This window comes from Gossypium hirsutum, chromosome D05 (assembly GCF_007990345.1).
Source record: "Gossypium hirsutum isolate 1008001.06 chromosome D05, Gossypium_hirsutum_v2.1, whole genome shotgun sequence".
Lineage (NCBI taxonomy): Eukaryota > Viridiplantae > Streptophyta > Magnoliopsida > Malvales > Malvaceae > Gossypium > Gossypium hirsutum.
The window spans coordinates 49,781,727-49,808,182 of record NC_053441.1 but is presented as its reverse complement, the minus strand read 5'-3'; the positions used below and the strand labels follow the sequence as shown (position 1 = coordinate 49,808,182).

The 26,456-nt window shown below is 31.9% G+C and overlaps 1 protein-coding gene and 1 long non-coding RNA gene across 3 annotated transcripts; one reads left to right on the top strand and one right to left on the bottom strand.

The window, feature by feature from the left end:
* Positions 1–1,213: 1,213 nt before the first annotated feature.
* On the top strand, positions 1,214–9,131 carry LOC107903873 (chaperone protein dnaJ 15). The gene is made up of 12 exons (XM_016830052.2): positions 1,214–1,415; positions 1,592–1,835; positions 2,535–2,658; positions 4,044–4,123; positions 4,219–4,330; positions 4,404–4,508; positions 4,725–4,775; positions 7,594–7,683; positions 7,779–7,887; positions 7,980–8,128; positions 8,216–8,269; positions 8,725–9,131. Exons 2-12 carry the CDS (start codon positions 1,708–1,710, stop codon positions 8,941–8,943), a joined length of 1,221 nt encoding a protein of 406 aa, XP_016685541.2. The 5' UTR covers positions 1,214–1,415; positions 1,592–1,707; the 3' UTR covers positions 8,944–9,131.
* Positions 9,132–24,623: 15,492 nt separating this feature from the next.
* Positions 24,624–25,717, bottom strand: LOC121217188 (uncharacterized). 2 transcript variants are annotated; one of them, XR_005913342.1, is made up of 3 exons: positions 25,567–25,717; positions 25,341–25,410; positions 24,624–25,213 (listed from the first exon to the last, which is right to left on the bottom strand). It is a non-coding gene; the product is annotated as an uncharacterized lncRNA (long non-coding RNA). The 2 variants fall into 2 exon arrangements; XR_005913343.1 differs by having other exon boundaries at positions 24,624–25,187.
* Between the last annotated feature and the right edge of the window lie 739 nt (positions 25,718–26,456).

Genomic DNA, 26,456 nt, shown 5'->3' with positions numbered 1-26,456 from the left:
TCACTATTTTGATATGAACTTAACATTTTGAGGTGTAATAGAGCTCAATATAACGAACTTCCTTTTCTCATAGGTCCCATGGTTGCAAAATTATCACAGTATCGTCTTAAAATACCTTATAATGCCAAGCTTTGATACTAATTGAAAAATATTAGTTTGTCGTAACGAAATATTTCACTAAACTTAAAGTTTGTTGCAACGATAAATAGAACGAAAACAAAATGCGAGAGGAAGTAAAGTAAGGAAAGAAGAAATGACAAAACCAATCTTTTTTTTTTTGCATAGTTCAAACTCAAGAGTCCTACATCTATGGAGCCTCGCTCAGGATATACTTTTATTCGATCACCAAATCAAACAACCGTAACAATCCATCTCGTCGACTAAAGCCTATAACTACCCATAACACTTTATAAGCTAAGTTCATGCAGCGCCAATAGAGAACAATACCACAATCAACATGTACCAATCTAACTCTTCACTCTATTTAATAGAGTTTATTAATAAAGAACTAAGAAAATGAAACACTCAATACAAAAAAAAAGCCTAGTTATAAAAATTCTAAAAGTATTGTATATTTTTAGCTCTCAAAATCAATATAACCCCAAGGAGAATGACACCTATTTATAGGTTGAGAAAGTAACAAAATAAACTCTTTTAATTCAACTAATAAATCCCTTAAAAAACTTCATATCTCTAAAAATACCACTTTAATCATTAAGATATAAGACTTCAATATATATTCAATAATTTCAAGCTTATCAAGGAATCGATTGAGAGTCTTGAATTAGAGTCTAACCATGTTACTTATTTTATAAAACATGCCACACTTAAGTGGTTCAAACTCAGCTAGCCAAAACCTATTCAAGGCCCATTTCGATGGCTCGAGCAGTAAATTAAATTCATTCTAATAAGACATGAAACTAGGAGTAAAAAAAATCCAACAAAAATTAATTAATTAAATATAATATAATAATTAAATAAATTCATTAATTAAAGGATACATGTTATCAAAGCTTTTGAGTTTAATACATGTATAAATATAGTATACCAAAACTATATATAGATTTAAGATTTCAATATTTCTTTTGTTATTTTTTGAAATAATATTTCTTTTATTATTTAATTTGTCATGGAGCAATATATCTTAATTAATTCTAAAAAATATATTAAATTTTTTATTTGAGGTAATAAAAATTAAAAATGTTAATGAAAAGGGAGAATAATTTCTTATGTCATTCCCTCTCTCTAACGTATATAAAGAAAAAAAAGAACACAACAAACAGTCAGAAAATTTAGAAAGAAAAGGGGAAAAAAAAAGCGAAGGGGGGAAGGGGAAATTTCTTCTTTTAATTTTAGATTTTCTGTAAATTTGAAATTTCAAAACCCTAGCTCCCTCATTTTTCCTTCTATTCTTTGTAAGTCAGATCTTTACTTCATTTTTTTCTTCTTTCTGTTATATGTTTCTGTGCTTTTTCTTTTCCCTAGAGCTGATATGGAGCGATCCAATAAGGCGTTGAATTTCGTGTAATTCCTTTTTTTTCATTCACTTTGAAAAATGTTGATCTTTTACTGTTTTCTTTTCTGTTTCTAGATTTGTAGATCTGAGTCTGTAATTTAGACATATTTGAAGAGAGTTTTTAGCTAAAAGACAGAAAAGAAAAGGGGTGTTTTTGATAGAGAGGGAAAAGAACGGAGGAAAAAAAAGAAATGCGTTCGAAGAAGATGGAAGGAACTTCGGCCCCTAGTTTGCGTCGAGACCCTTATGAAGTTTTATGCGTTTCAAGGGATTCTTCTGATCAGGAGATCAAAACTGCTTATCGAAAGCTCGCTCTCAAGTAAGTTCCCCCTATCCCCATCCCTATCCCCACCTCCACTCCCAAATTCAATTTTGTAATTTTTGTTGGCTTGGTTAGTTTGATGTTAGATTGGATTTCGAGCTAATGGGAACTTCATGAATGGATAACTTTTGCAATTAAGTTTAATTGCCGGGTGAATTATAGCTCTATGAGGCTAATGGGTTAATGTTGCAACTTCTTGTTGGTGAAAATGATCGGTATTTCAATAGGAAACCTCTATGAAGAGTTCTTGTACTTGTACTAGTCACTTTCCTAGGGAACTCTGTGTTAGAATTGCGGACAATAAAAAAGAGTCAAGCCAGATTGTTCACGAAACAATGTGGCTGAGGTTGCTGCAAATCTTCTCTCTTCGACGGTGTCAGTTCCTCATGTACTTAAATTCAGTGAGGATTTATATCGATGCCCTTTGCAAGTTGAGTGCTTCTTCTGTTTTATGAGTTACTATGCGAACATTTTAATTGTGAGCTTCAGCTGCCTACGAACTGAAATAAATGAGTGAAATTTGACGGAAACTTAGAGGCAAGTTTTGTAACGACATGTACTTCTCGTTTGTACAAATGATAGATCTATAGCACTGATATTCGAGATTTATGATTAAGCCATATCAAATGCTTGTTTTTATGGTTTACTTTTAACTTGGATGCCTTCATATTTTCCTTCTTTTTGTTCTTTTGACAGGTATCATCCTGACAAGAATGCCAACAATCCTGAGGCTTCAGAACTTTTTAAGGAAGTTGCATATTCTTATAGCATTTTATCTGACCCAGAAAAGAGGAGACAATATGACACTGCAGGGTTTGAGGTGCTTTCCTTTCTTTTCTCATTGTGTTAGTCTTCTTCATTATTATGTTCAAAGTTGTCTTTTATAAGTTGTACAGAATTAAGCATTGCACTTCAACTCAAAAGGTAAAAAGGAGCTTATGATGAGAATAAGAAGTTTTATTGGGATCATCAGTTTTAGATTGATGTTGCAAAGCTAGAGTTATTGATTGACATAAAATTTGAATGAATGCATCTGATGGATCAAGAACTCTTTCACATCAAGGGAGAAAAATGATTTTTTTTTCTCCATATTATGTTTAGCTGATTATTATATAATGCTAGACACTCCCGTGAAATTAAAATTGCTTCCTTTGATGCTGAGGCGAATTCTCTTCAATTTTTGGTCTAAAGTAGGGATTGTTAAGCCAGAACCCGGGGAAGCCATGTATAGAAGCAAAATAGATAGAAGAAGGGGATTTCTTTGACATTTTAGAGTGGCCTGGGTACCGATTGAAAATTTTTCTTATTATCTATAGGTGTGAAATAATTGCCTATTAAAAAGGCAAGAATTATAGGAATGCGCAATAAAATGGCACTCAACTTCAAGACCAGGTATATAATAGAATTGCTTGGTTCTTTCCTTTCTTTGGAATGTCATGGAAGAATTGTGATTCCTGAGGTCTGATTGAGAAAGTGGAAGTTGCTTCCATACAAAGACAGATAGCTATATGCTGGATGCAAAAGCATGTTATGGGATCAATATGGGCAGTTCTATTATATACAGTTAGTTTTCTTTCTATTTTACCTACACAAACTGGATACAGGACAAGTGCATTTAAAAAAAAATCTTGAGTGGTTTTTAGCAGTTCATTATCACTTTCTCTTGGAAAGAGGTGGAAGAAGGGAATAGATGGAAGATATAAGAGAGGTATTCATGTGCTTCCTTTGATTGATTTATTGAAACGTGCCTTGGAGACTTCTGTTGATGGACATCCGCCCCCTATAAATATCTCCTCAGATCACCAATTGAGGGTTTCAGCTTTTATTTTCTTTTAAAATATCCCTCGAGATTTCTACTTGAAACTAGAAAACCATCAGCTTTAACTATTATTTGTGATCTCTACATATTTTAGTAGATTCCCATGTAATTTGAGTTCCAAAAGTGTTGCCAACTCCTCCACTTCTCTTTCTAGTTCCATCAAATATTTTTGTGCAACCTTGCATCACTGACTAAATTTTGAAGAATCTATCTGTATTTGTCAGTGACGGCACTATTTTTGTTCATAAATTTCTTTGATGATATTAACTTAAGATTGTATTCATTTTCCTCCAACTGTATTTCCTTCTCATGTTTATAAATTTTCTTTTGTGATGGAAAGTTTTTTAAACATAATATTTTCTCTCTTTTTCAACAAATGTTATAAGGCTGTTGAAGATTCGATGGATATGGAGATTGATTTGTCCAATCTAGGAACTGTTAATACAATGTTTGCAGCATTATTCAGGTGAGACATCCATAGAAATGTTGGAACTTTTTTGCATCATTTAGTTATTTCTAAGTCCCTTTTTTTCATTTACCTGCTTAAATATATATATTCAGCAAGCTTGGTGTCCCTATCAAGACTACTATCTCAGCTAATGTTCTTGAAGAAGCTTTAAATGGAACTGTCACAGTTAGACCCCTTCCTATTGGAACATCAGTTAGTGGAAAGGTGCGTGCTTCCTTTCTATCCAAAGTGCCACTCTTTTAGATATTTTAGCAAGTTCTCATGCATTTTGCTGCAGGTAGACAAGCAATGTGCCCACTTCTTTGGTGTAACGATAAACGATGAACAAGCTGAGTGTGGGATTGTTGTTAGGGTAACTTCAACAGCACAAAGCAAATTCAAGGTGTATTATATGTGAAAGCTTTCTTTGAACATATTTGTGTTCTTTTCAAATTATGGTTTGGCTGTTTGCTGACTCATAACTTCTCCTCTATGGAGCCCTTTTACTGTGTGTTTCTATGTATGTGCATGTCCATCATGCATGAGCGTGAATCTCTTCTATGTGGGCCCTATGTCAAAATTCTATAATAACTCAGTGTTTTCTTATGTAAACTTTCAGTTACTTTATTTCGAGCACGACATCAATGGTGGCTATGGTTTGGCCTTACAGGTACTAAGCACTTCTCTTTGATTCTATAGGAAATGTTTAAGTTCTACTTGTCAAGACCTAAAGTTTTATTACATTTATTTGTTGTTTGATGGTCTTTGCTATATCATTCTAGTAATATAGGTGGAAACATAAAGTGACAGAAGCAAACATAATATCTATTGCCACAATGTTTCTTTCCTTGTCCCTGGTGGGAAGGCTAGTCAAAACCTCATTAATGATTTTTAAAGAAGTTTCTAGCTATTGGCCATGCTAGCACTCAGTGCATGATCATGATGAGTAAGTTTGGTCTGATATATTTTTTTGTCTAAAAATTTCCTATTTTTGGTCAGATTGGAATTTGAAAAAAGCTTAGGACAAGAAGGGCTGGGTTAATTTTTCTCTTTCTCTTCCTCTTTCCCCCTGCCTCTTTTTATTTTTCATTCTTTTCCCTTCTGCTATCCGCCTGCAATTTTTTCATATGTGATCTACTACAATGAACCATTTAAATATGCTGCTAGTACTTAAACCACCTTTGTCGAAGGTCAATTTTGTTGTCTTGCCTGTAAATATAGTAGTTGCTCAATGGTCTGAGCAGTAGTTGTTTCAGTGATTCGTGGTGGTCCAATCTCTTGCTTTGACTACCCAATTTTCAGTAAATAAATTTTTAGACTTGCATTATTCTGAAGTCCTCATGTTCTTTTTATATGATATATCATCTTTTATCTGTGTATATAGTGTCAGTGAGATCACTGCCATTATGTTTTTACTCATGCCATTATTCTCTTCCCACGATTCACATTCTAGATGTATCTCTGAATTGGCTGGTATTCTTGATCTATGTTACTCTGACTCATCATTTTTTTTCTAAAAGTATCTATATCCGAGACCTGTGTCCAACACATATTTGGACATGGTTATTGGGATATGACCTTTCAATGAACCTCCAAATAGATGAAAAAATGTTAAAAACTTTTTAACAAACCAGTGTTGGAAACATATATCTGACACTCACACCCTAGTCCAAGTAACATAGTTCTTGACTAGTTTATCATACGAGTCGTGAACAGTATAAACATGATGGCTAATTTCATCAGACAAATATAGTCATGCATCTGTGCAGCTTTTGTGCATATTTAATTCTTTAAAACAGCCATTCTAAATTGATTGCATCTCCAATAATCATTCTTTATTTAGTCCAAGTTCTTAAGACTTCCTATTTTTACCTTCAACGCTTTCTGTCAGATTGTTTTTTACATGGTTCATTTAGGCTTCATTTGTTTCACGGAAAATGGATTCCGGAAAATGTTTTCTGCATTTTCCTATGTTTCATGGAAAACAGTTTGGTCAACGGAAAATGACTTACAAGTCAATGAAAAATAAGCTCTTTTTCTTATAAAATGACTTACTCTTTTGAAAAGCGTAATTTATGGGTGATTTTAGTTTTATATAAAAATTAACTTAATCAAGCTTAATATTATTATATTAATAATAATTTTTTTATTTTTAAAAATATTTAAAATTAATAAAATATTAATACAAAATATTACAATTTTCATTATTATTAAACATACATATTTAATTATCTATATCTAATCATATAATAAATTATTAATATAAATTATTATTTTAATAAATTATTTAATATTTCAATTTTATTTTAATAATAAATATTTATTACAATTATAAATATATTAATAATAAATGTTTTGTAATATAAAGGTTAAAATATGCCATATGTCTATGTACTCTTCACAGATTTGAAAATTTAGACCTTGTACTTTTATTTTCAAGAATTTAGCCCCTCTACTTTTTTGATTTGAAAATCAAGTCCAATTTTTAACATTGTTAAATTTTTTTGTCTATTTTGTTGATGTCACATTTTTAAATAAAAAATGCTCTGTATTCATGAACATGAATTTAACAAAATATTTTTAATAATGCTAACAGTTGAAACTAAATTTTGATATCTAAAAAGTAGGACTAACCCAAAAATAAAAGTACATGGATTAAATTTCAAATTTACGAAGAGTAGAAGCCTTATGAGATATTTTAACCTAGTATAAAAATATGAATATTTTAATTATATAAATACGAGTATTTGTTTAAATAATGTTTAGCCTCATTTATCCCTTACAACTCTAATGTGTCAATATATACTCTCATATATTACATATATGTAATTTAAATTAAGTTTTAATTAAGCATTATTTATTATTAAGTTTATATACGACATTGATTATAACAAAATATATTCTTATTATAAAATAAACTTTGATTGTTAAAAGGAAATTGCACTATAATATTTTATAACAAATATATTTATGTCGTGTTTGATTTACAAAGAACAATGTAAAACATAAATTTATAGATATAAAATAAACTCGATTAAACAATGAAAAGATAAAAAAATCTCAAATGTATGTTTGTTTCATTGAAAATAGTTTTTATGAAATATTTTCAAGAAATTGGCCAAAATAATAGAAAATATTTTACACAGATTCATCCAAACATCAGAAAATAGTAGTTTTTTCAAAAAAGTAAGTCATTTTCCAGAAATCATTTTCCGGAAGCCATTTTCAGTAAAACAAATGGAGCCTTACTGTCTTACTAGTGCCCTGTTGTTCAGTGAAAGCTTGTTCTTCATTGATGTTATACTAGTGATCTTAATCCTTTTGCAGCGAAAGCCTTTGTGGTTGTTGCTATGATGCATTTGTCCTTCTCTGATATTTTCTCGGAAGTTAAAAGATACCCTGTTACTTGCAGTTGTGTTTCTGAAGTAATTGTACATTTATTCTTACCTCAATGACTTTCTGTTTATGGTTTCACCATCTGTGTACAGGAAGACAGCGAGAAGACAGGTAAGGTGACATCTGCTGGCATGTATTTCTTACATTTTCAAGTATACCGAATGGATTCCACTGTAAACGCGGTGAGTTGTCATTTCTGACATTATCTTCCTTGCCTCTGCTGGATGACCAGCTTCTTATTGCGTAAGTAATGATGATGTATTCATTTGTTATGCAGTTAGCAATAGCTAAAGACCCCGAATCTGCATTCTTTAAAAGGTTGGAAGGTCTTCAACCTTGTGAGGTTTCAGAACTAAAAGCGGGGACACATATATTTGCCGTTTATGGTTTGCTCTGTTTGTTTTGCATGTTAGTTTTGTTAAAATATGTTTCCTAGTATTTCTGTTATTCATTGACTGGATTGGCTGAATTTTCTCAGGAGATAATTTTTTCAAGACTGCAACTTACACAATTGAGGCACTTTGTGCAAAGTCGTATGAGGATACCACTGAGAAGCTTAAGGATATTGAATCTCAGATTCTAAGAAAGAGAAATGAGTTGCGCCAATTTGAAACGGAATACAGAAAAGTATTAATTGAACCGTGATCTACTTGAGTCTTGTTGTAATCATGAATTTTACACAATATCTTACAGTTTTGGTGGGATATTTTCCAGGCACTGGCACGCTTTCAAGAAGTGACCAACCGGTACACCCAAGAAAAGCAGTCTGTATGTTTCGAAACTTGTTATCTTTTATCGTGCGGTGATATTGTTTTTCCTGCGTTTATGCAATATTTTCAATTTAGGGAGCTTGCTGCTTACATATATCTTTTTCTGTAATATATTGCAATGTATTACTGTGGTTTGTGGTTTGTACACAATCGTACATATACATTCTAATATTTAATAATGGCTATAGAAATGTTTCTTAGCTTCTTGATATTGCCAAAAAAGTAATCAGCTCATTTGGGTTAACTTCTTTCTAGAAGTGCTTCATGATCAAAACTGTAACCAATCATGTACTATGTTAGATTCAGGTGTATGTGTCTGATACAAGTGTGTGCCTGAGTTGGATATATTCAATTTTTATAAGTTTTTCTCGTATTTGAAGGATGGTTGAAGCATATTGGAGTCATGTAAATATATTGTTGATTTGACTCCTGTTGTTGACAAATATGACACAGGTAGACGAGCTGCTGAAACAGAGGGATAGCATACATGCTACATTCACCGTAACAAGACCACCAAGCGGTATCAGCAATTTAAGTAATGGAAGTAGCTGCAAAGTTCCGGTTGAGACCGAGAGTCCTACGGAAGATGGAAACTCGGATGGAAAGGATAAATCAGGTAAAAAGAAATGGTTCAATTTGAATCTAATGGGATCTGATAAAAAGCTTGGTTGAAATTGGTATTTTAGATAGTTTTCTTGTGCTTTTTTTTTTCTTTTACATGAAATATTTGCCAGCAATCTTGCTGACTGCTATAAGCTTTGCCTTGTATTTATTTATTCAATTTCTTTTTTTTTTTTATGTTTATGGCTGTTCAGTTATGTTAAAGTATGATGATACTAATGTAAGTTCTTTTTTCCTTATTTACTTATGTATTGATGAAGTGTGATATCCTATAGACTTATATAGAGTCGGGTTTGGATAAAATATTTTTAGGTTCGAAAGCTTTGTTTAAACTTAATTATGTTTCATTTTTAATACTTAGGTTTGATTCAAGAGAAAATTCGAATCCACTTATTTAGTCTTCCAATTTTATAGAAAAAAAAGTCATTTTAGTCTATTTAATTTTTCGTTTCCTTGTGTTGTTTGTCAAATCATCTCAAAATAGATAAAAAAGTTAATATCTTTGTAATTTTTTTATGTCAATACATAGAGCAATATATGTGCATGTCATATTAGTAATTTATTAATTTTTAAAATTTAAAAGATTTTAAAAAATATATAAAATTTCTAGTTTAATTTCTAGCTTTTTTTTTAAATAAAATGCATATGATATGTGTAAACATATTTTAATTATGAATATATTAATATATGAAAATATAAAATTTTATTCGATTTTAAAAAATGAAAATATGATATTTTAAATCATTAATTAGGTTGAATAATCTGATTATATTTTATTTAAATGTAATTATAAAATGTTAAAATTTAATTTAGGTTAATATACCAAAAAAAGCTTTAAATTATTACATTTTTATATTAGTTTTGTAGTTAAATAAGCTCCTATCTTATTATTTTTTTATTCATAAAAGATTCTTTTTTTAATATTAAAGTAATATGTTTTGAATGATAGGTTTTTAATTTCTTATGGATGTATAGAAATTCTACACTTTTGATATCAACATAAAATTTAATACTAAACCAAATTTTATGTTATATATAAACATTTTCAAGAAATTTTAAAATATTATTTTATTTTAATTCAATAAATTATTTTCATCAAATTCATGTAAGCATAAAATATAAATTAATTTAAAATTCAAAATATTTTTACTTTATATTAAAATCAAGTTATAGATTAAAACTTATTTAAATAAAATATAACAATTTAAGGGGTTTTAAAGTATATAAGCCATTAATTTAGAATATTAAACTTTGGGTTGGATGGTACAATTACTACCATGTTTTGGATCTGTTTGCCTTTTGAGTCAGGTTTTCAGTTAAGGGTTTGTTCTGTGTACAGCAAAAGAAAAAGAAAAAAATGTGAAATTTTAAAATGTCATATGCCTTGTTTTGTACGTATTTAATTTTTGAAAATTTACTTTTCATTTAAAAATTTAAAAAATTAAAAAGTTAAAAATTAAATAATTTTCTTTTAAAAAAGGCTTTACCATCCATAAGTTTGTTGGGAATGATAGACAGCGGTTCTCGCTTCCATCTCTTGCACCGAGAAAAGTTGAACCGAAAGTCAATGAAGATGACAACAATGGAAGTCTAAAATTCCATCCGCTTTCTTTGCTAACACTGACAAAAGAAAAAACTTCCAGCTGTTGCAGTTTCCTTCAACAGAAAGCAATGTGGGTTTGCAGCAACGAGGAATTGTGTGGTAAGGATGGAAGATACGAATGTTGCGAAAATTATAAAAAAAAAATTGATTAATTCTTGGTTCTTAGATTATATATATATATATATATTTTGGCGCCTATTATTTTTTATCACAAGTGTTACGTAAGTTACTTTTTTTTTCTTCAGATACTAGTTAGTCTAATGGTTAATTAAACTATTAAGTTCATTTAAAAAATTAAGTCAAAAATTAATACTAACTTTTTTTCCAAATTGATTCCTTAACTTTTTTATTTATTTAGAAATGTTACATAAACTATTCTTCTGTTATCTATTTTACACACAAAAAATGTTATATACTTTAAAAAAGTTCTGGTTAGTAGTAGAATAAACTTTAAAAAACAATTCTTTTAATTCTTATTTTCTTCTACATTTTCTCTCTTTCTCTCTCTCTCTCTCTCTCTCTCTCTCTCTCTCTTTTTGTTATTCCCCTCCCCCTCTCTTTTTTATATTTTCCTTTATAATATCTAGCAATGCCAACAATACTTGAAATTTTCAAATTTCACCGCTTGCTTGCTTGATCTAATAAGAACGAAAAAGTTTTTTCATAGACCAAAATCAGTGCTTTCAAAACCAGACAAGTCAATTGGACCGAGTTTGGGGATTTACAGGCTTCATGGTGATAACGTCTAGGCCGAGTTTGGGTCATAATTGTCGATTTACAGTGACAGAACTAGCTATATAAGAGTGTGTTGATCTTATATCTATCAAAGCAAGATAGAGAGAGGTATGAATCAAGAACGTACCAGTGATAACATTCGTGGCGTCTAGTCGTATATACCAATGTAGGCTGCCTCGCCTCAGTCTGATTAGCACCTTTGATCATACCATTTGTAACACCCCTAACCCATATCCGTTGCCAGAACAGGGTCACGGAGCATTACCAGAGTTTACAGATCAAATACAGTTAATTCATAACATTTACTATTCATTTCAGAAAACAATCATATTTAATCACAATGTCCCTTAAATGGGCCCTCGAGGCCCAAAATATGCGTTAGAAACAAGTTGGGACTAAACCGGGAACTCAGAGAATCTTTCGCGAAATTTTAAAAATTTTTTTAGGTGCAGGAGACACACGCCTGTGTGGCCAGGTTGTGTGGCTCACACGGCCAAATGACATGCCCATGTCTTAGGCCGTGTGGGCATTCGATGTGAGGTACACGGCTGTGTCCCAACCCGTGTCTATACCCGTGTAACTCTCTGACTAGGGTCACACGGCCAAGTCACACGCCTATGTGCTAGGCCATGTAGACAATTTAATTTTCAATAATTAGGTGCAGGGGACACACAGCCAAGACACACGCCCATGTGCTAGGCCGTGTGTCACACACAGCTGAGACACACGCCCGTGTCTCTACTCGCGTGGACGAAAAATAGGTCATTTTCAAGGCCACTTTTCTCACCCAAATTACTTTCCACCTACAACAACATTTAAGCATATTCACCATCCAACTTATAACTTTCAAATCAAGCCATAACTAAGACTTATGCTTGATATATCATGACATTTATTCAAACATCAACTTACCAAAGTGACCAAATACTCACTCAAGCATATTTATACCTAATGCATCAATCCAATAAGTCTAAGCACACACATATACCAAACAATACATAGTCTTATACTTATATACCTTAAATTATGCCATCATTAGCCATTTGAATGACTAATTACAACCAAAACGTTTCATTATTTGACCTAACTTAGCTTATACATGCCATTATACCAAAAGTAATTTCACTAATTATACCAAAATGAGCTGAAGGATAGTGTGATCTTGCTCCGACCCGCTTCCAACCTTTACGAGCTTTCGAGTACTATAAAATGGAAAAAAATAAAATAGAGTAAGCATTTAATGCTTAGTAAGTTCGTGTAACGGGAAATTAACTTACTATTCATGTTCATTTAAAACGAGCATACAAAGTACATCCAAATCAATTTAATCAATAACCTAACACATATACATCTTCAAGCAAGTTAGTCATGTATTTCAAATACATTTCAAGTAACAAAGATGAGCTCATCATATGGACATTTCCATATGTTTTCAAGTAGATACAATTAATAATTCATTCAGACCTTATCTTAACTTATATCGAAACTTTGTCCGTTGAACCTTATGAAATATCGATGGACATTGGTAGTCCACATGAAGTGTACGAATCTGTAATTCGTCAATTCATATTCAGGAGTGTTCATAAGAACACTTAAATGGGAAGCACTCTCTCGAGCCATATAATGGGAAGCTCATGTGAGTCATATAACGGGAAGCTTATCCGAGCTTTATAACGGGAAGCTCATAAGAGCCATAATCAGAAAGCTTATGCAAGCTAATAACGGGTAACTTCGAAGAGCCATTAACGGGAAGCTCCGAATAGCCATATATCGGGAAGTCCAAGTGAGCCATATCGGGTAGCTCCAGAGAGCTATTAATCGGGAAGCTCACAAAGAGCCTTTAATTGAGAAGCTCACGAAGAACCATATAACGGGACGCTTATAAGAGCTATGGTATGTATGTCTACAACACATGCAGAATCACAACCAACTAGGATGCTCCGAAGAGCTAATAACGGGAAGCTTGCAAGAACCATATAATGGGAATCTCGAGAGGGCCAGATATCGGGACGTTCTTTCGAGCTATGGTGTGACCGCAACATATGTAGGACCACAACCAATTCGGGAAACTTGTATCCATCGATTTTCATTTGTTCAAACGGGACTTAAAATTTATCGGGCATTACCAGATATTTAACCAATTTCATATACATGGCAATTATACAATTCACATGTATAACATTTAATTCAAACATATAAATGTACACAATTTAGTTACACGAACTTACCTCGACACTTATTTGTATACGAGAATCTACTAATCCGATGCTTTTTGTTTTCCTCGATCCAATACCGTACTAGGTCTATCCGGATCCAATTAAGCTTGCTTGAATTCTTTTCTCTTAGCTAGGGTTTCTATAACAGCCCGATTTAGGGCCTAGTCAAAACAGTGGTTTCGGGATCACAAATCCGATGAGAAAAAATTTATTATCATTATATTTTTATGGTTTAAAATTTCACAGAAAGATTTCGTGAAAATTTCGTTCCAAAATTTTGACGTTTGGGCACTTAATTTAGTCAAAAGAACTAAATTGTAAAAAGTGAAAAAGTTGAGTTCTATATGTTAGAGGTGTCCAATTGTTATGAAATTTTAAATTAGAGGTCCTTATATGGTAATTAGACCATTGGTTAAGTTGGTAGACAAAAATGGACATGGTTAGGCATGTTTCCAAAGATTTTCATTAAAAGCATTTTGGTCATTTAGTTATTAAAATGAATTAAAAACAAAATTAAAAGCCAATTTTTTGTCCATCTTCAAGCTAAGGCCGAATTTTACAAGGGGGGAAGTCATAGTTAGGGTTTTCAAGCTTCTAAGCCTCATAGTAAGTGCATCCAAGCCCCGTTTTTAATGTTTTTTTTTACGTTTCTGGAGTTCTCGTAGCTCGATTTAGCTTATTCTACCATTAATTCATGTTAGGGTTCATATTTGGAAAAATACCCATAGGTAAAATGTATTTATTTTGATGTTTTATGGTAGAATATGAAGTTTTCAATTATGTTAAATAACTTTTGCTAGTCGATTTTAAGTGAAACCGAGTAAAACAACATAATCGGTAGAAATACCTAATGTTCATAAGTAAGTCTTAGAGTGGGAATTTGATGTTACCATAGAAGGGAAAAATGTTTAGCATGTCATAAACCATAAGAATAAGGGATGAAGTTTAATTTCCGAGCTTTGGGACAAAAGTGGAAATATGTAAAAGTTTAGGGGTAAAATTGTAATTTTTCCAAAATTGAGTCGAGGGCTGTTTTGGATAAATGTGAATATTAAACAAACTAAATTTGATATTATAGATCAAGAAGAACGTGGAATCAATCTCAATCAGGGAAAGGAAAAGATTTCGGATTAAATTGCAAAATCACTACATTTTACACCGAGGTAAGTTTTATGTAAATAATACATCGTTTATAATTATTTTTAATATTTTGTTATAATATATGAGAAATGGTTGAATATGAAATAGTTATTTAACAATTAGAAATTTAGTATTGATAGTTGAATTGAACAAAATTAGCTTGAATTGTGGATATATGATTGTCGAGTAAAAATTGAAGTAGTTCGAATCGAATTATTAAATTTGTTATGGTATTGGATGAAATATTGGAAATTGTGATTTGATTTCAGATAAATTGTAAAATATTGAAAAGTGAGAATCCCTGTTGGACCATCGGAATAGGAAAGGCTTGAATAAAGTACCTATGAACACGTGTGTAGTACTAAGTGCAGGCTACTACGTGTATCGATAGATAATGGTCACATGTGTAGTACTATGTGCAGGCTACTACGTGAACTGAAAAGCTTGATCACGTGTGTAGTACTATGTGCAGGCTACTACGTGAACTGAAAAGCTTGATCACGTGTGTAGTACTATGTGTAGGATACTACGTGTATCGGATGACAATGGTCACATGGGTGGTACTATGTGCAAACCACCGAATATTCGTTATTATTCTGACATGTTCAATGGGATATGAGTAATTGCAAACAAATATGAATATGTGATTGAAATGTTATAAATTGCAAAGGAGTAACTGGAGTGATAAAGTCTCGTACTGTGCCTACAAATTAAATTGTTATTGAATGTTGAATAAATTGTTATAGTGTTATATGAATGAGTGAATTTGAAACAGAACAAATTTGGGCAGTGACAATGACGTTAGTTTGAAAAATCACCAAAAATTATAGAAATTTAGTTAGTGGTTGAATGATACATGGAATTAAATATTAATGAGTCTATTTTCATATAAAAGAGAAAGAATAGATAAAAGGGTTATATATTCTGAGATATTGGAATTTTATTGAGATAGGGTCAGAATGATTTTGAAATCCCCTGTTCTGACTATGAAAAATCATTAAAAATTGTAAAAAAATAATTATGGTTTATAATTTACATGCTTAAATTTCTCAGTGAGTCTATTTTCAATAGAAATAAATGGGAACATCATTTAAATTCTGTACAAAGAGATAATTAATTTTTAGTTAAGCGGGGTCAGAGCTATCGAGCAGTGAAACAAGGGAAAATTTAAAGAATAAACTGTACCAATTGACTAAACCAAAAATTCTAAAAATTTTATGGTAAGAAGATATATGAGTCTAGTTTCAGGGAAAATTTACGGATATAATTTGGAGTTCCGTAGCTCCAGATAAAAATAATTTAGTGAATATGATGTGAATAAACAGCTTTCTGGAACTTGAATAAAGAATGAATTTATGTGTGATTATGATTATATTATCTATGGAAATATGCTAGAAACTTGTTTATTAATTACATACTTACTTACTAAGCTATATGCTTATCCCTTTCTCTTTTCCCTTGTTTTATAGTGTTACCAAGCCAACTCGAAAATCAGAGGTTGTCAGAGATCCAGTCACACTATCAACTTCCTTTTGGGTATTTTAGTCAAAAATATTATTTTGGAATTATGGCATGTATAGAGGACTTGGTCATTTTGTTATGTGTCATAAATTGTTCTGTATATACTATATAATAGTTTATTTTGTTTAAGTCATCGATATGGACTAATATGGATTAAATTCCACGTGTATGAAATTTCAATGTTGTGTTGATAACTTTTAATGCAAGTATGTAAATGTTAAGTGCAAAAAGGGACTTTAAAATAAAATATGAAAAAATTAATTTTGTTAAAGTTCTGTAAGGCCTCGTACTCGGTTCGGGCGTCTGACACGGGTAAGGGGGTGTTACAGTTTTCATGAAAATAATTTGAGGAAGATGATGAAATAGGATGATATTGTCTTTTAATTAATTATCATCTTTTATTATTTCCACTTTCCAATTTAGTCCTTTTCTTTTCTTAAATTTCCATGGATGAATCATCAAAATTATCTACTAACTTCTCTTAATGGTCTATTTTTCTTATAAAGACCTTAAATTTTGAATTCCATAGCTATTTAATCCCTCTAGCTATTAGAATTCAACTTTTGCACTTTATACAATTTGGTCATTTCTAGCAATTAAACTTGAAATCGATAAGATTTTATTAACGAAATTTTCATACGTCATTCCTATCATAATGCAGACCATGTAATAATATTAAAATAATTTTTCTTTCTGACTCGAATTTGTGGTCCCGAAACCACTATTTCGATTTCACTGAAAAGGGTTGTTACACCATTACCACCCCTGACCGAACCACGACCCCTAGACGGCTGCTGAATTGCCCGCTAAGGCTGAAAAAATCTCGGAGTTGAAGTTTTGCATCTGACCAGAATGCTGTAGACAATCCTTGATGCAATGCTCCATCAACGCACATCGCAAACAAGCTTCTAACCTCCTCCAACACTCGTTCGGATGGTGTCTACCATAATTCTTACATGGTTGAGCCACAGTAGGAGCAACTAGAACCTTAAACCCTGAATCCCTCTTATTCGTACCCCTCTCACGCTCCTTATTTTCACACTTAACCTTCTTATCAATTCTCGTCTTGTCTACCAGAACGGAAAAAACCTACTCCCTTTGCGGAGCTATCAGAACCCTCAGATTATCCTTCAATCCTTCATCGAAGGGAATGCACTTATCATAATCAATTGATACCATCCCACAAGCATATCTGCCCAATCTCAGAAATTCAGCCTCATATTTGGCCACAGTCTTGTCCCCCTGAGTAAGGTTCATAAACTCGCGTCTACAAGCATCCAGATAACTCGCCCCCACATGTTTACTTTAGAAGGCGCTCTAAAAATAATCTCAAGTAATCTAATCTGGTTGATTACCCTTGTCAACAGTCAACCACCACTGGTACACCTCATCACGAAGCAGAGACACTGCACCTTTCAATTTTTGCTCGGGGGTGCAGTCAATGTTCTTCATTAACCTCTCAGTGGCCTCCAACCAGTATTTGGCCACAGACATGCGACTCCTATAATGTAACCACCTAGACCTGACCCAAACGTTATGGCCAAATCTTAAAGATTACATTGGCCATGACGGTAGGCCAATAAAACATTTTAGAAATTATCTCTTGAAAATCCCTTTACGAAGACCAAAGGTTGTGTTATTTAAGCTTTTTTTTTTAGAAATTTGATCTTATGTTCAAATACAAAATGTCAAGGTTCAAAAAAAAAAAACATCTCAGCGGAAAATGTCATTTTGAAAATCATAAGATTGATATTGATACTTTAGAAATCATCGATTTTGCAAACATGTTGTGATGGGTTTTTTTTAGAAAAATCAAGTATTAAGTTTACTTGGAGTCTAATAAATTTTGTTGTAAAAATAGTCCATCGTTTTAGTTTTATTTCTTCAAATTATTTAAATTATAATTAAACATAACAAATCATACAGAAAAGAAAAACCCCAAAACATTATCTAAATTTCCCAAATAAAAAATCCAAACCAAAGTCCCAAAATTAAAGTATATAAGGCATGAACACAAACCAAAGTGTCCAATACCACTACTTGCAAGGTTTTCTGAAAAATAATCAAGAGTACCTCCATAGCCAAGCCCATCCTAGCCTCAATTATCTGAAATCAAAGTTTGAAGGGGGTGAGCTTAAAAAGGCTTAGTGTAGGTCTTAAATAGAAATTATTTCAAAAAAATAATTCATCACAACATCATATTAATTAGTCTATAACATATATAAATTACTCAATTATAAATTAGATATGGCAGACTGTGTAATGACGTAATCGATGCAACATTTTCAGAATACAATACAAATATTAGTACTTAAATCCTACCCAACTCCGCTACACACCATACAAGGTTCCCCAAAACTCATCCAACCAATAACACACCAAAATATGGTCGAACCACCAGAAATTGCAGATTTACTACCAGATACATAATATAGTGGATAAGACACCAAAAATGCAGATCTACTTCGAGATACTTCCTTCGTACATTTTTCCCACCCCATGCATGTGCTATGGCAATAGAACAGATTTTTCAGTAGCATGCTTTACATGTGAATCGGATTATCAAAGTATGACATGCTTAACATACGAGTCAGGTCTCATTTTTTTCACATAATTTCACAATAGCATGTTTTATCAAGAAAATCAGAGCATCATAGTAGAGCATAATCAACATACAAATCTTTAGATCAAAATTTAGTAACATATATTATTTCCATATCAATAAGTATACCATATTTTATAAGTCATTAATCGCATGACATGAGTGATGAAAATCATATATTATCATACATCTTAGAATCCAATCACACCATGGAATCACAAAATTTCAGGATTTACTTACTTGTTATCCTCGCTTATCGGTTTTACTAATTTCTATGAATATACTTGTATTCACATAATCACAATATTAAATATCAATATCCATTAGTAATACACTTACTATATATATAAATATTCTTCATGATTATTTATTTAATCGTAATATCGAATAATATCACTTAAATCCCTACACCTTAGATTTGATAGATTAGATCTCGATTCCACTTCGAAATAGATGAATCCGATTTTTCTTGAGTCACTATGTTAAATCAAAATACGTTTTAGTACCGATCTAAAGAAATAATAATATTCCCTTAAATAAATAACACTGATTTGACACTATTTACGCAAAAAGATCGTCAACTATCACCCCTTTCTACAGTTGATGCGTGTATTCCAGAATTTATGAGTATTCTTAAATGATGAACGAAATCGAATAGTTAGATCCTTGTTAAATAAAAATAATACTTTGAAAATATAATTCTTACGATTATTCTTCATACTTACAATTAAATGGAGAGAAATGGGTTTGGTAACGAAATCCCAAAAAATCGATCAAAGAGGGGGATTAGGCCCTATAATCAGAAAATAAAAGAGTTTAAATAAAATAATAATTTGAAAGATGACTTTTAATAATGAAAAATCAGATTCAGGAGTTTACAAAAAGGATTTTTGGAAAGAGGAGAAGAAAAGAAGAAAAATAGAAAAAAACTGGCGGCGGCACGACGGTAGTGCAGTGACGGCAGTAGTGGGGAAGGAAAATGGTGCGGCAGCCAAGTATGGTGGAGGAGGGGAAGAGATTTGAAGAAAACTAGCTTCAAAAATGTTAAAAATAATTGAAAAAGCTGAAAATGGTGGAGGAGAATGTGGTGGACGGAAAAGGAGGAGAGGAGAGAAAAAAAGAGTAACAAAATAAAAAATAAGGCTTTAAGAGTGCTACGGTTGACCAAGGGTAGTCAATAACTCATTTTGGGTAAATTTGACCAAGGGTAGTCAATAACTCATTTTGGGTAAATTCGAGGACAAAAGGAGTGAAAAGGGGGATTTTGCACAAAAAAAAGAGTAGAAAGGGGCTGTGGAAGGAAACTTTGACTCAATAAAAGGAAGGAGAATCTCCCCCTTTTATGGAAAGACTTGAACGTCAATGGGGAGTGTGACTTTCTAGAATGGCCAACAATTGTGGCTAGGATGAGAAAATGAATAAAATAAGTGTAGGGGAATTTAAACATGAGACCTCTAATAATTAATTAGCATACTAAACCATTAAGCCTTTTTCTTCCTTGTGATAGAAATTTGTACAATTTAATAAATAAATTATAGGGTGCGACATATAACACCCATAAACAATTCAGCGCCATTAGACTAGAGTCGTTCAATTACCGACCCATGATTCCCAGAACCAGAATGAAGCCTAGGAACCCTCTCTAAAAATCTCAGCATGGCTTGGGACAATGTGTCATCCCCAACTGAGCTACTTTGAGACCCGGTCTCAACAGTAGGTCTAGCCGGTGTCTCACTTATATCTAGATTGGGCATATTGCCCATCGAGGATGACTTAACTCGAGCGCGCCCGTTGTACATTTTATGCTAAAAAATTTATCAGAAGAAGACAAAGATGTTTCAGTCTCTAACTATCGTAGTACAATTCTAAACATTTCAGAGTTTTCTAAACTAGAGTTTATGTAACAGCCCGAATCTGGGGCTAGTTGAAATAGTGGTTTCGGGATCACAAATTTGACGAGAAAAAAATTTATTTTCATTATATTTTTATGGCATACGATTTTACAAAATGATTTTGTGAAAATTTCGTTCGAAAATTTTGACGTTTGGGCACTCATTTTAGTCAAAAGGACTAAATTGTAAAAATGCAAAAGTTGAGTTCTATATGTTAGAGGTGTCCAGTTGTTATGAAATTTTAAATTGGAGGTCTTTATATGGTAATTAGACCATTGGTTAAGTTTTTGGATAAAAATGGGTATGGTTAGGCATGTTTCCAAAGTTTTTCATTAAGGGCATTTTGGTCATTTAGTTATTAAAATGAATTAAAAAAATTAAAAGCCAATTTTTGTCCATCTTCAACCCCTAGGCTGAAAATTGCATGGAGAAACCATGGCTAGGGTTTTTCAAGCTTCCAAGCTCGATTGTAAGTCCGTTCTATCCCCGTTTTTAATGATTTTTACATTTTTGAAATCCTCGTAACAAGATTTACTTATTTTTACCATTGTTCTGAACTAGGATTTGTGTTTAAAAATTTACCCATGAATGATATGCATGTATTTTGATGTTTTATGGAAGAATATGAATGTTTGGAGTGTGATAAACGATTTGTACTATGTAATTTTCGATGAAAATGCCTAAAAAGATTAATTTGTAAAAGTTATAAAATATGTCACAAGTGTGTGAATAAGTGAGTATTGTGGACTTCTATAGTCATGAAAATGGTTCAACTAGGCCTAAAATTCAAGGAAATTGAATAAAAATTATTTTACGAGCCTAGGGGAAAAATCGTAATTTTGTGAAACTTTAGGGGCAAAAATGTAATTTTTCCAAAGTATGTTTTTTGGACTGGAATGAATAGTTTGAAGGTTATATAAGTTAAATTTATTGTTATAAATTAAGAAAGAAGAGAAATTGAAATTGATCGATAAAAAAAAGTGAGAAAGAGTGAAAAATTCTCGAATGAACCTTTGGAATAAAAAGGGATACGAATGAAGTGACAGAAATGATCACGTGTGGCACGGATTGTGTGTAGGCCACTATGTAAAAGTGAAAGTGATGGTCACGTGTGTAGTACTATGTGTAGGCTACTACGTGTACCGGAATGATAGGTCGCATTTGTTGTACTATGTGCAGACTACTATACGTATCGAATAGTTTCGATCACGTATGTAGTACCATGTGCAGGCTACTACGTGTATCGAATGGTAATGGTCACATGTGTAGTACTATGTGCAGGCTACTATGTGAACTGAACATCATTGATTAGTAAAGTGGTTGCTATGTGCTGATTCCACTGGACATCATTGATTAATAAGGTGGTTGCTATGTGCTGAATCCACCGAGTATCTATTATTATTCCGAAGTGTCCATCGGGAAATTGACTAAGTGTAATTGAATAATGAATATAGGTGTGGAATTGAATTGCATATCGACTTAGAAATGGAAAAGTGAATTTTGAATTGAATTGTGATTGAAAGTGAAAAAGTGAAATTATGAAAGAGTACATTTAGCAATAAAACAGCTTAGACAACAACAGTTGTGTGACTTTTAAAAATCACCAAAAATGGTGAAGGTTGAATTAGATGTTTAATAATTTATGAAATTGAACCTGAATGAGTCTATTTTCACAAAAAAGAAACAAAGCTAGAAAACAAGTTATGTATTTTTAGATATTTGAAGTTTAGTTAGACAGAATCAGAATGAGTTTGGAATCCCCTATTCTGACTTTGGAAAATTGTAAAAAATTGTAAAAAAATAATTATGGGATAAAGTTTATATTTTTAGAATCCTTATTGAATCTATTTTCAAGAGAAACAAACCGAAACAATATCCAAATTCTGTACAATGAGATAATTAATTTTTAGTGAAGAGAGGTCAGAACTGTTGAGCAGTGAAATAGGGGAAACTTTAAAGAATAAAATGTACTATTTGACTAAACAAAAAATTCTTAAAATTTTATGGTAAGAATATATGTGAATATAGTTTTGGGAAAAATTTATGGATATTAATTTGGAGTTCTATAGCACTAGGTAAAAATAATTTAGTGACTCTGACTCGATTAGACAACTTTGAATATACATGTGAGTGAATAGTGAAATTGTAGTTAATGTTGTTTAAGTGTGTTATACACATTAAGGATGTGGAATGGAGAGGAGGAGGAGGAAAATTGGAATAAAATATGAATGATTTGTGTATAATTGGCCATATGCTGGATTATAATCGATAAACGATTGAAAAGAAATGATGTTTATAATTGTGAGTTATTAGTTATAGTTAAAGTTCATGTGAGAAAATAAAGTTTCATAGTATGTGTATGTGGTATACTTGGTATATGATTTGGTATGTAGCAATGTCAGAAATGATTTATTAATTAACTCATGTTGATAAGTTTGATACATAAATAAATGTGGTGCTTATCCATGCTTATAATGCTTATACTATATGTTTATTTGGCTAGCATGTTTGGTGTGTATACTTAGGCTTTGGCCAAGTTGTGGCTGGATTACGCCACATTAAATTTATAAAATTATGCATTAAGATGATAAATGTCTAGATGGAAATATGTTTGTAGTTTGTAATCTTTATTAAAATGGTTTATCATGTGGTTAGTCTTCAAAAAGACTAGCTTGCGATTATGGTTGAGTGTAATGTTTATATCTTGTGTGATATGCATAGGAAACGGGAGTGGAAAGGAAATGAAATACTAGGTTCATGCTTGAAGTGTAAAATGATGCAAAAAGGGGACGTTAAATTAAACGATAAATATGTATTAGTATTGAACTTAATGAAATTGAATTGTACATGAATTAAATGGAAATTGCAAATGATATGATTTGAATTAAATGATTTATTGTGGTATTGAAATGTATATTAAATTGAGAAATTGAATTGAATCGTGAACATGAGAATCGTGAATTAAATGAAATGGAAATGAAGTATTGAATTGCATGAGTATGTATTGGGTCTCAGAAGCCCTATTTGTTACAAATATAGTATTTTGAAGTTATAACATGAAGATTTATAAAAGCATGTTAAAATTTGAAGAGTTTAAATTTGAATGAAGTTTTATAACTCGATTTAACATGTTTAACGGGTAAGGGGTATTACAATGTGACATCGCCAGATTCGATCATAACGTTTAGACCGGATTTGGGGTGTTACAGTTTATCTAAGTCAAAAGTATTTATAGGATCAACGTCAGAGACTTGGTATTTCATAGAATTATTTTTTTTCAAATTAATACAAAAATGAACTTTACTCAGAAGACGATTTTCACAAAAATTTTGAAACCTAAAATTTTACAACTCGAGTTTTGCAACTTAATTCTAATACCACTAAATATTACGCCCCAAACCTGGCCTAAACGTTATGACCAAATCTGAAGTTGTTACATAGAACAGTTGACAATTTAATTTCTGTTTACTTTTGTAAATCGACATAAACTCTTAAAAATCCCGTATTATCTGAAAAACATATCTTATCTAATTTTTTTATTAAAATTGTTGTTTATTTTTTAAAATAAACTTATAATTTTACAGCGGAAGCTCCTTAATAAGTGATATTTTGGAAAACACTGTTCGTCGTTTGAAAATCATTAACTTTGCAGAAAAATGACTATTGTCGATAAAAATGTTTAAACGATTTTAAGCAAAATGCAGAAATAAAGTTTTAAACCTTAAACAGTCCAAAATGTTCAGAGAGTCCAAAATTTACAAAACTCTAAATCCAAAATTAAAATAAGTCAAATTTACGAAAATATAGTGTTAACTGAGCTCCCGATTGCACCGATCCGCCTAAGTCTGAGGGTTACTTGGAAATATGAGTCAAATAGAAAGTGAGTTTTCGAAACTTAGTGTATAATGAATAACTTAAAATAGTTAATGCATATTAAACAAATTAACAAAAACAGAATCATATTAGAGTAATACAGATACAGACATATAATCCTACCCCCATCCGCTACACACCAACTCCGACCCTCCCAACACATCATGTGGGGTATGAAACACCCACCCAACTCTACACATCGCTTAGTGTTGATAAAACACTTTACAAAATATTTGCATCTGCACTGCTAGATAAATAGGCGAATTATCGCCTTTTACAGAAACACTTCCTCTACATAAAGTAACCCATCCTAGAAGCAAATATAATCAGAATAATAACCTTACATGCTACAGTTTTACATGCATGATATATCAGATTCAAACCTCATACATAATATTTTTCAAGATGACTTACCATATGGCATCTCAAACATACTTACAAATAACATAATTTACACCAGCAGATGACTAGATTTCATATTTTACAGTACATTTAATCACATATCGATCCTACAAAAGACCCACGGTCGATCGAGACAATGTGCTTGAACCTAGAAAAAATCTTGAATTTTGGGTCCACACGGCCCACACACACTCGTGACATGTGACATCGACGATGAACTTTTTTGCCTTTCACCGATTGCTATTTTTCATATTTTTCGATACACACCTCATCAAATTCTGATGCTGATTCCAACACGAAACTTCCAGAACCTAAACGCAACAATTCGCACCCCAAACTAGTAACAAAACCAACGATCCAAATGACAAATTCCACCTTTTTATTTTTTTCTAATAACAGTACCATACAAACTACTACACGAATAACACAGCCAAAATCACTTCAAAACCGAACAAAACACTTACCCCTTAAAGAACAGCAGCTCTAACGATGCTTAAGTTGCCGATGGAGGATCAAATGCTTCACAATTAACGCCTAACAAAAACCCCCACATCATTGAGTCAACAACTCGCAAATACCAAAAGCCATTAATTACCCAAATAACACTTAAACCCCACAATAATCTCGAAAATAAAACAAAGGTTCGACTGCGTGGAATAAAATAATATGTTGAGAAAATAATAGACTTACCAAATCGAAACAGTAGAACTTCCCCACGCAATAAAGAAAGAAAATAAAGCAATGAAGATGTAAAGAACCAATAGGAAAAAGAGAAGAAAATAAAACAAAGAAGGAAAAGAATACCCAAAAATCAAGAGAGATTGGACGTGCACAGAGGAAAAAAAACCGTGGAACCAAATGGGGAATAAATGGGGAGATTTTCTTGGGATATTTATTTTAAATTTCAAAATTAAAGAATAATAAATAAAGTCAAATAAATCAGATATTTAGGATAAATCAAAATAAAATAGATTTACTCAAACCCCAACAGCCTAAACCGCAATTAAACCCAAATTCTCCTAGCCAAACAACTCACAAGCCTCCAAAACAAAAATAATTTTAACTGCTCCACCCAAAACTTAAACCCGTACCTCAAAGAACACAAGTCACTTATCCAGTAAACCAAACCAATTACTTCATCAAAGTTTAACAAATTAAACATTTATCTTTGGGGTGTTATGCTCACACTTGTAGAAGAAGTCAAATATGAGAGGAAGAAGAAAGAAAGAAAATGTAGTTTATTTAGAGAGAGATAAATCTCAAAATTATACATGATCTTAGGACTAATGTGCGATAATTTTTTGTGTAATTTTATCAATTAAAATTTGATTTGATTCAATTTTCACGAATAAATAATACAATTATTGCTAGGCCCAAAAATACCAAGAGTAAAACTCTTTACTAACTTTTCTAAATAATGAGGAAATGGAAGAAAAACTTGGACAATTTAATTTATAGAGATTTAGCCCCAGTTGCCTACCTCCACTACCTTGATATACCTTAACCAAGGCTTTACCAATTTACTATAATTGAATTGTTACATTTCAAGGAAAATGTATAACCTTTACAATCCTTGTCTC

Bases quoted from the DNA above. Each gene is read 5' to 3' on its own strand.
- LOC107903873 (XM_016830052.2), top strand. From the start codon at position 1,708: ATGCGTTCGAAGAAGATGGAAGGAACTTCGGCCCCTAGTTTGCGTCGA. The intron at 4,776-7,593 runs GTACTAAGCACT...ATCTGTGTACAG, and splicing joins GCTATGGTTTGGCCTTACAG to GAAGACAGCGAGAAGACAGG. The intron at 7,684-7,778 runs GTGAGTTGTCAT...TTTGTTATGCAG, and splicing joins TGGATTCCACTGTAAACGCG to TTAGCAATAGCTAAAGACCC.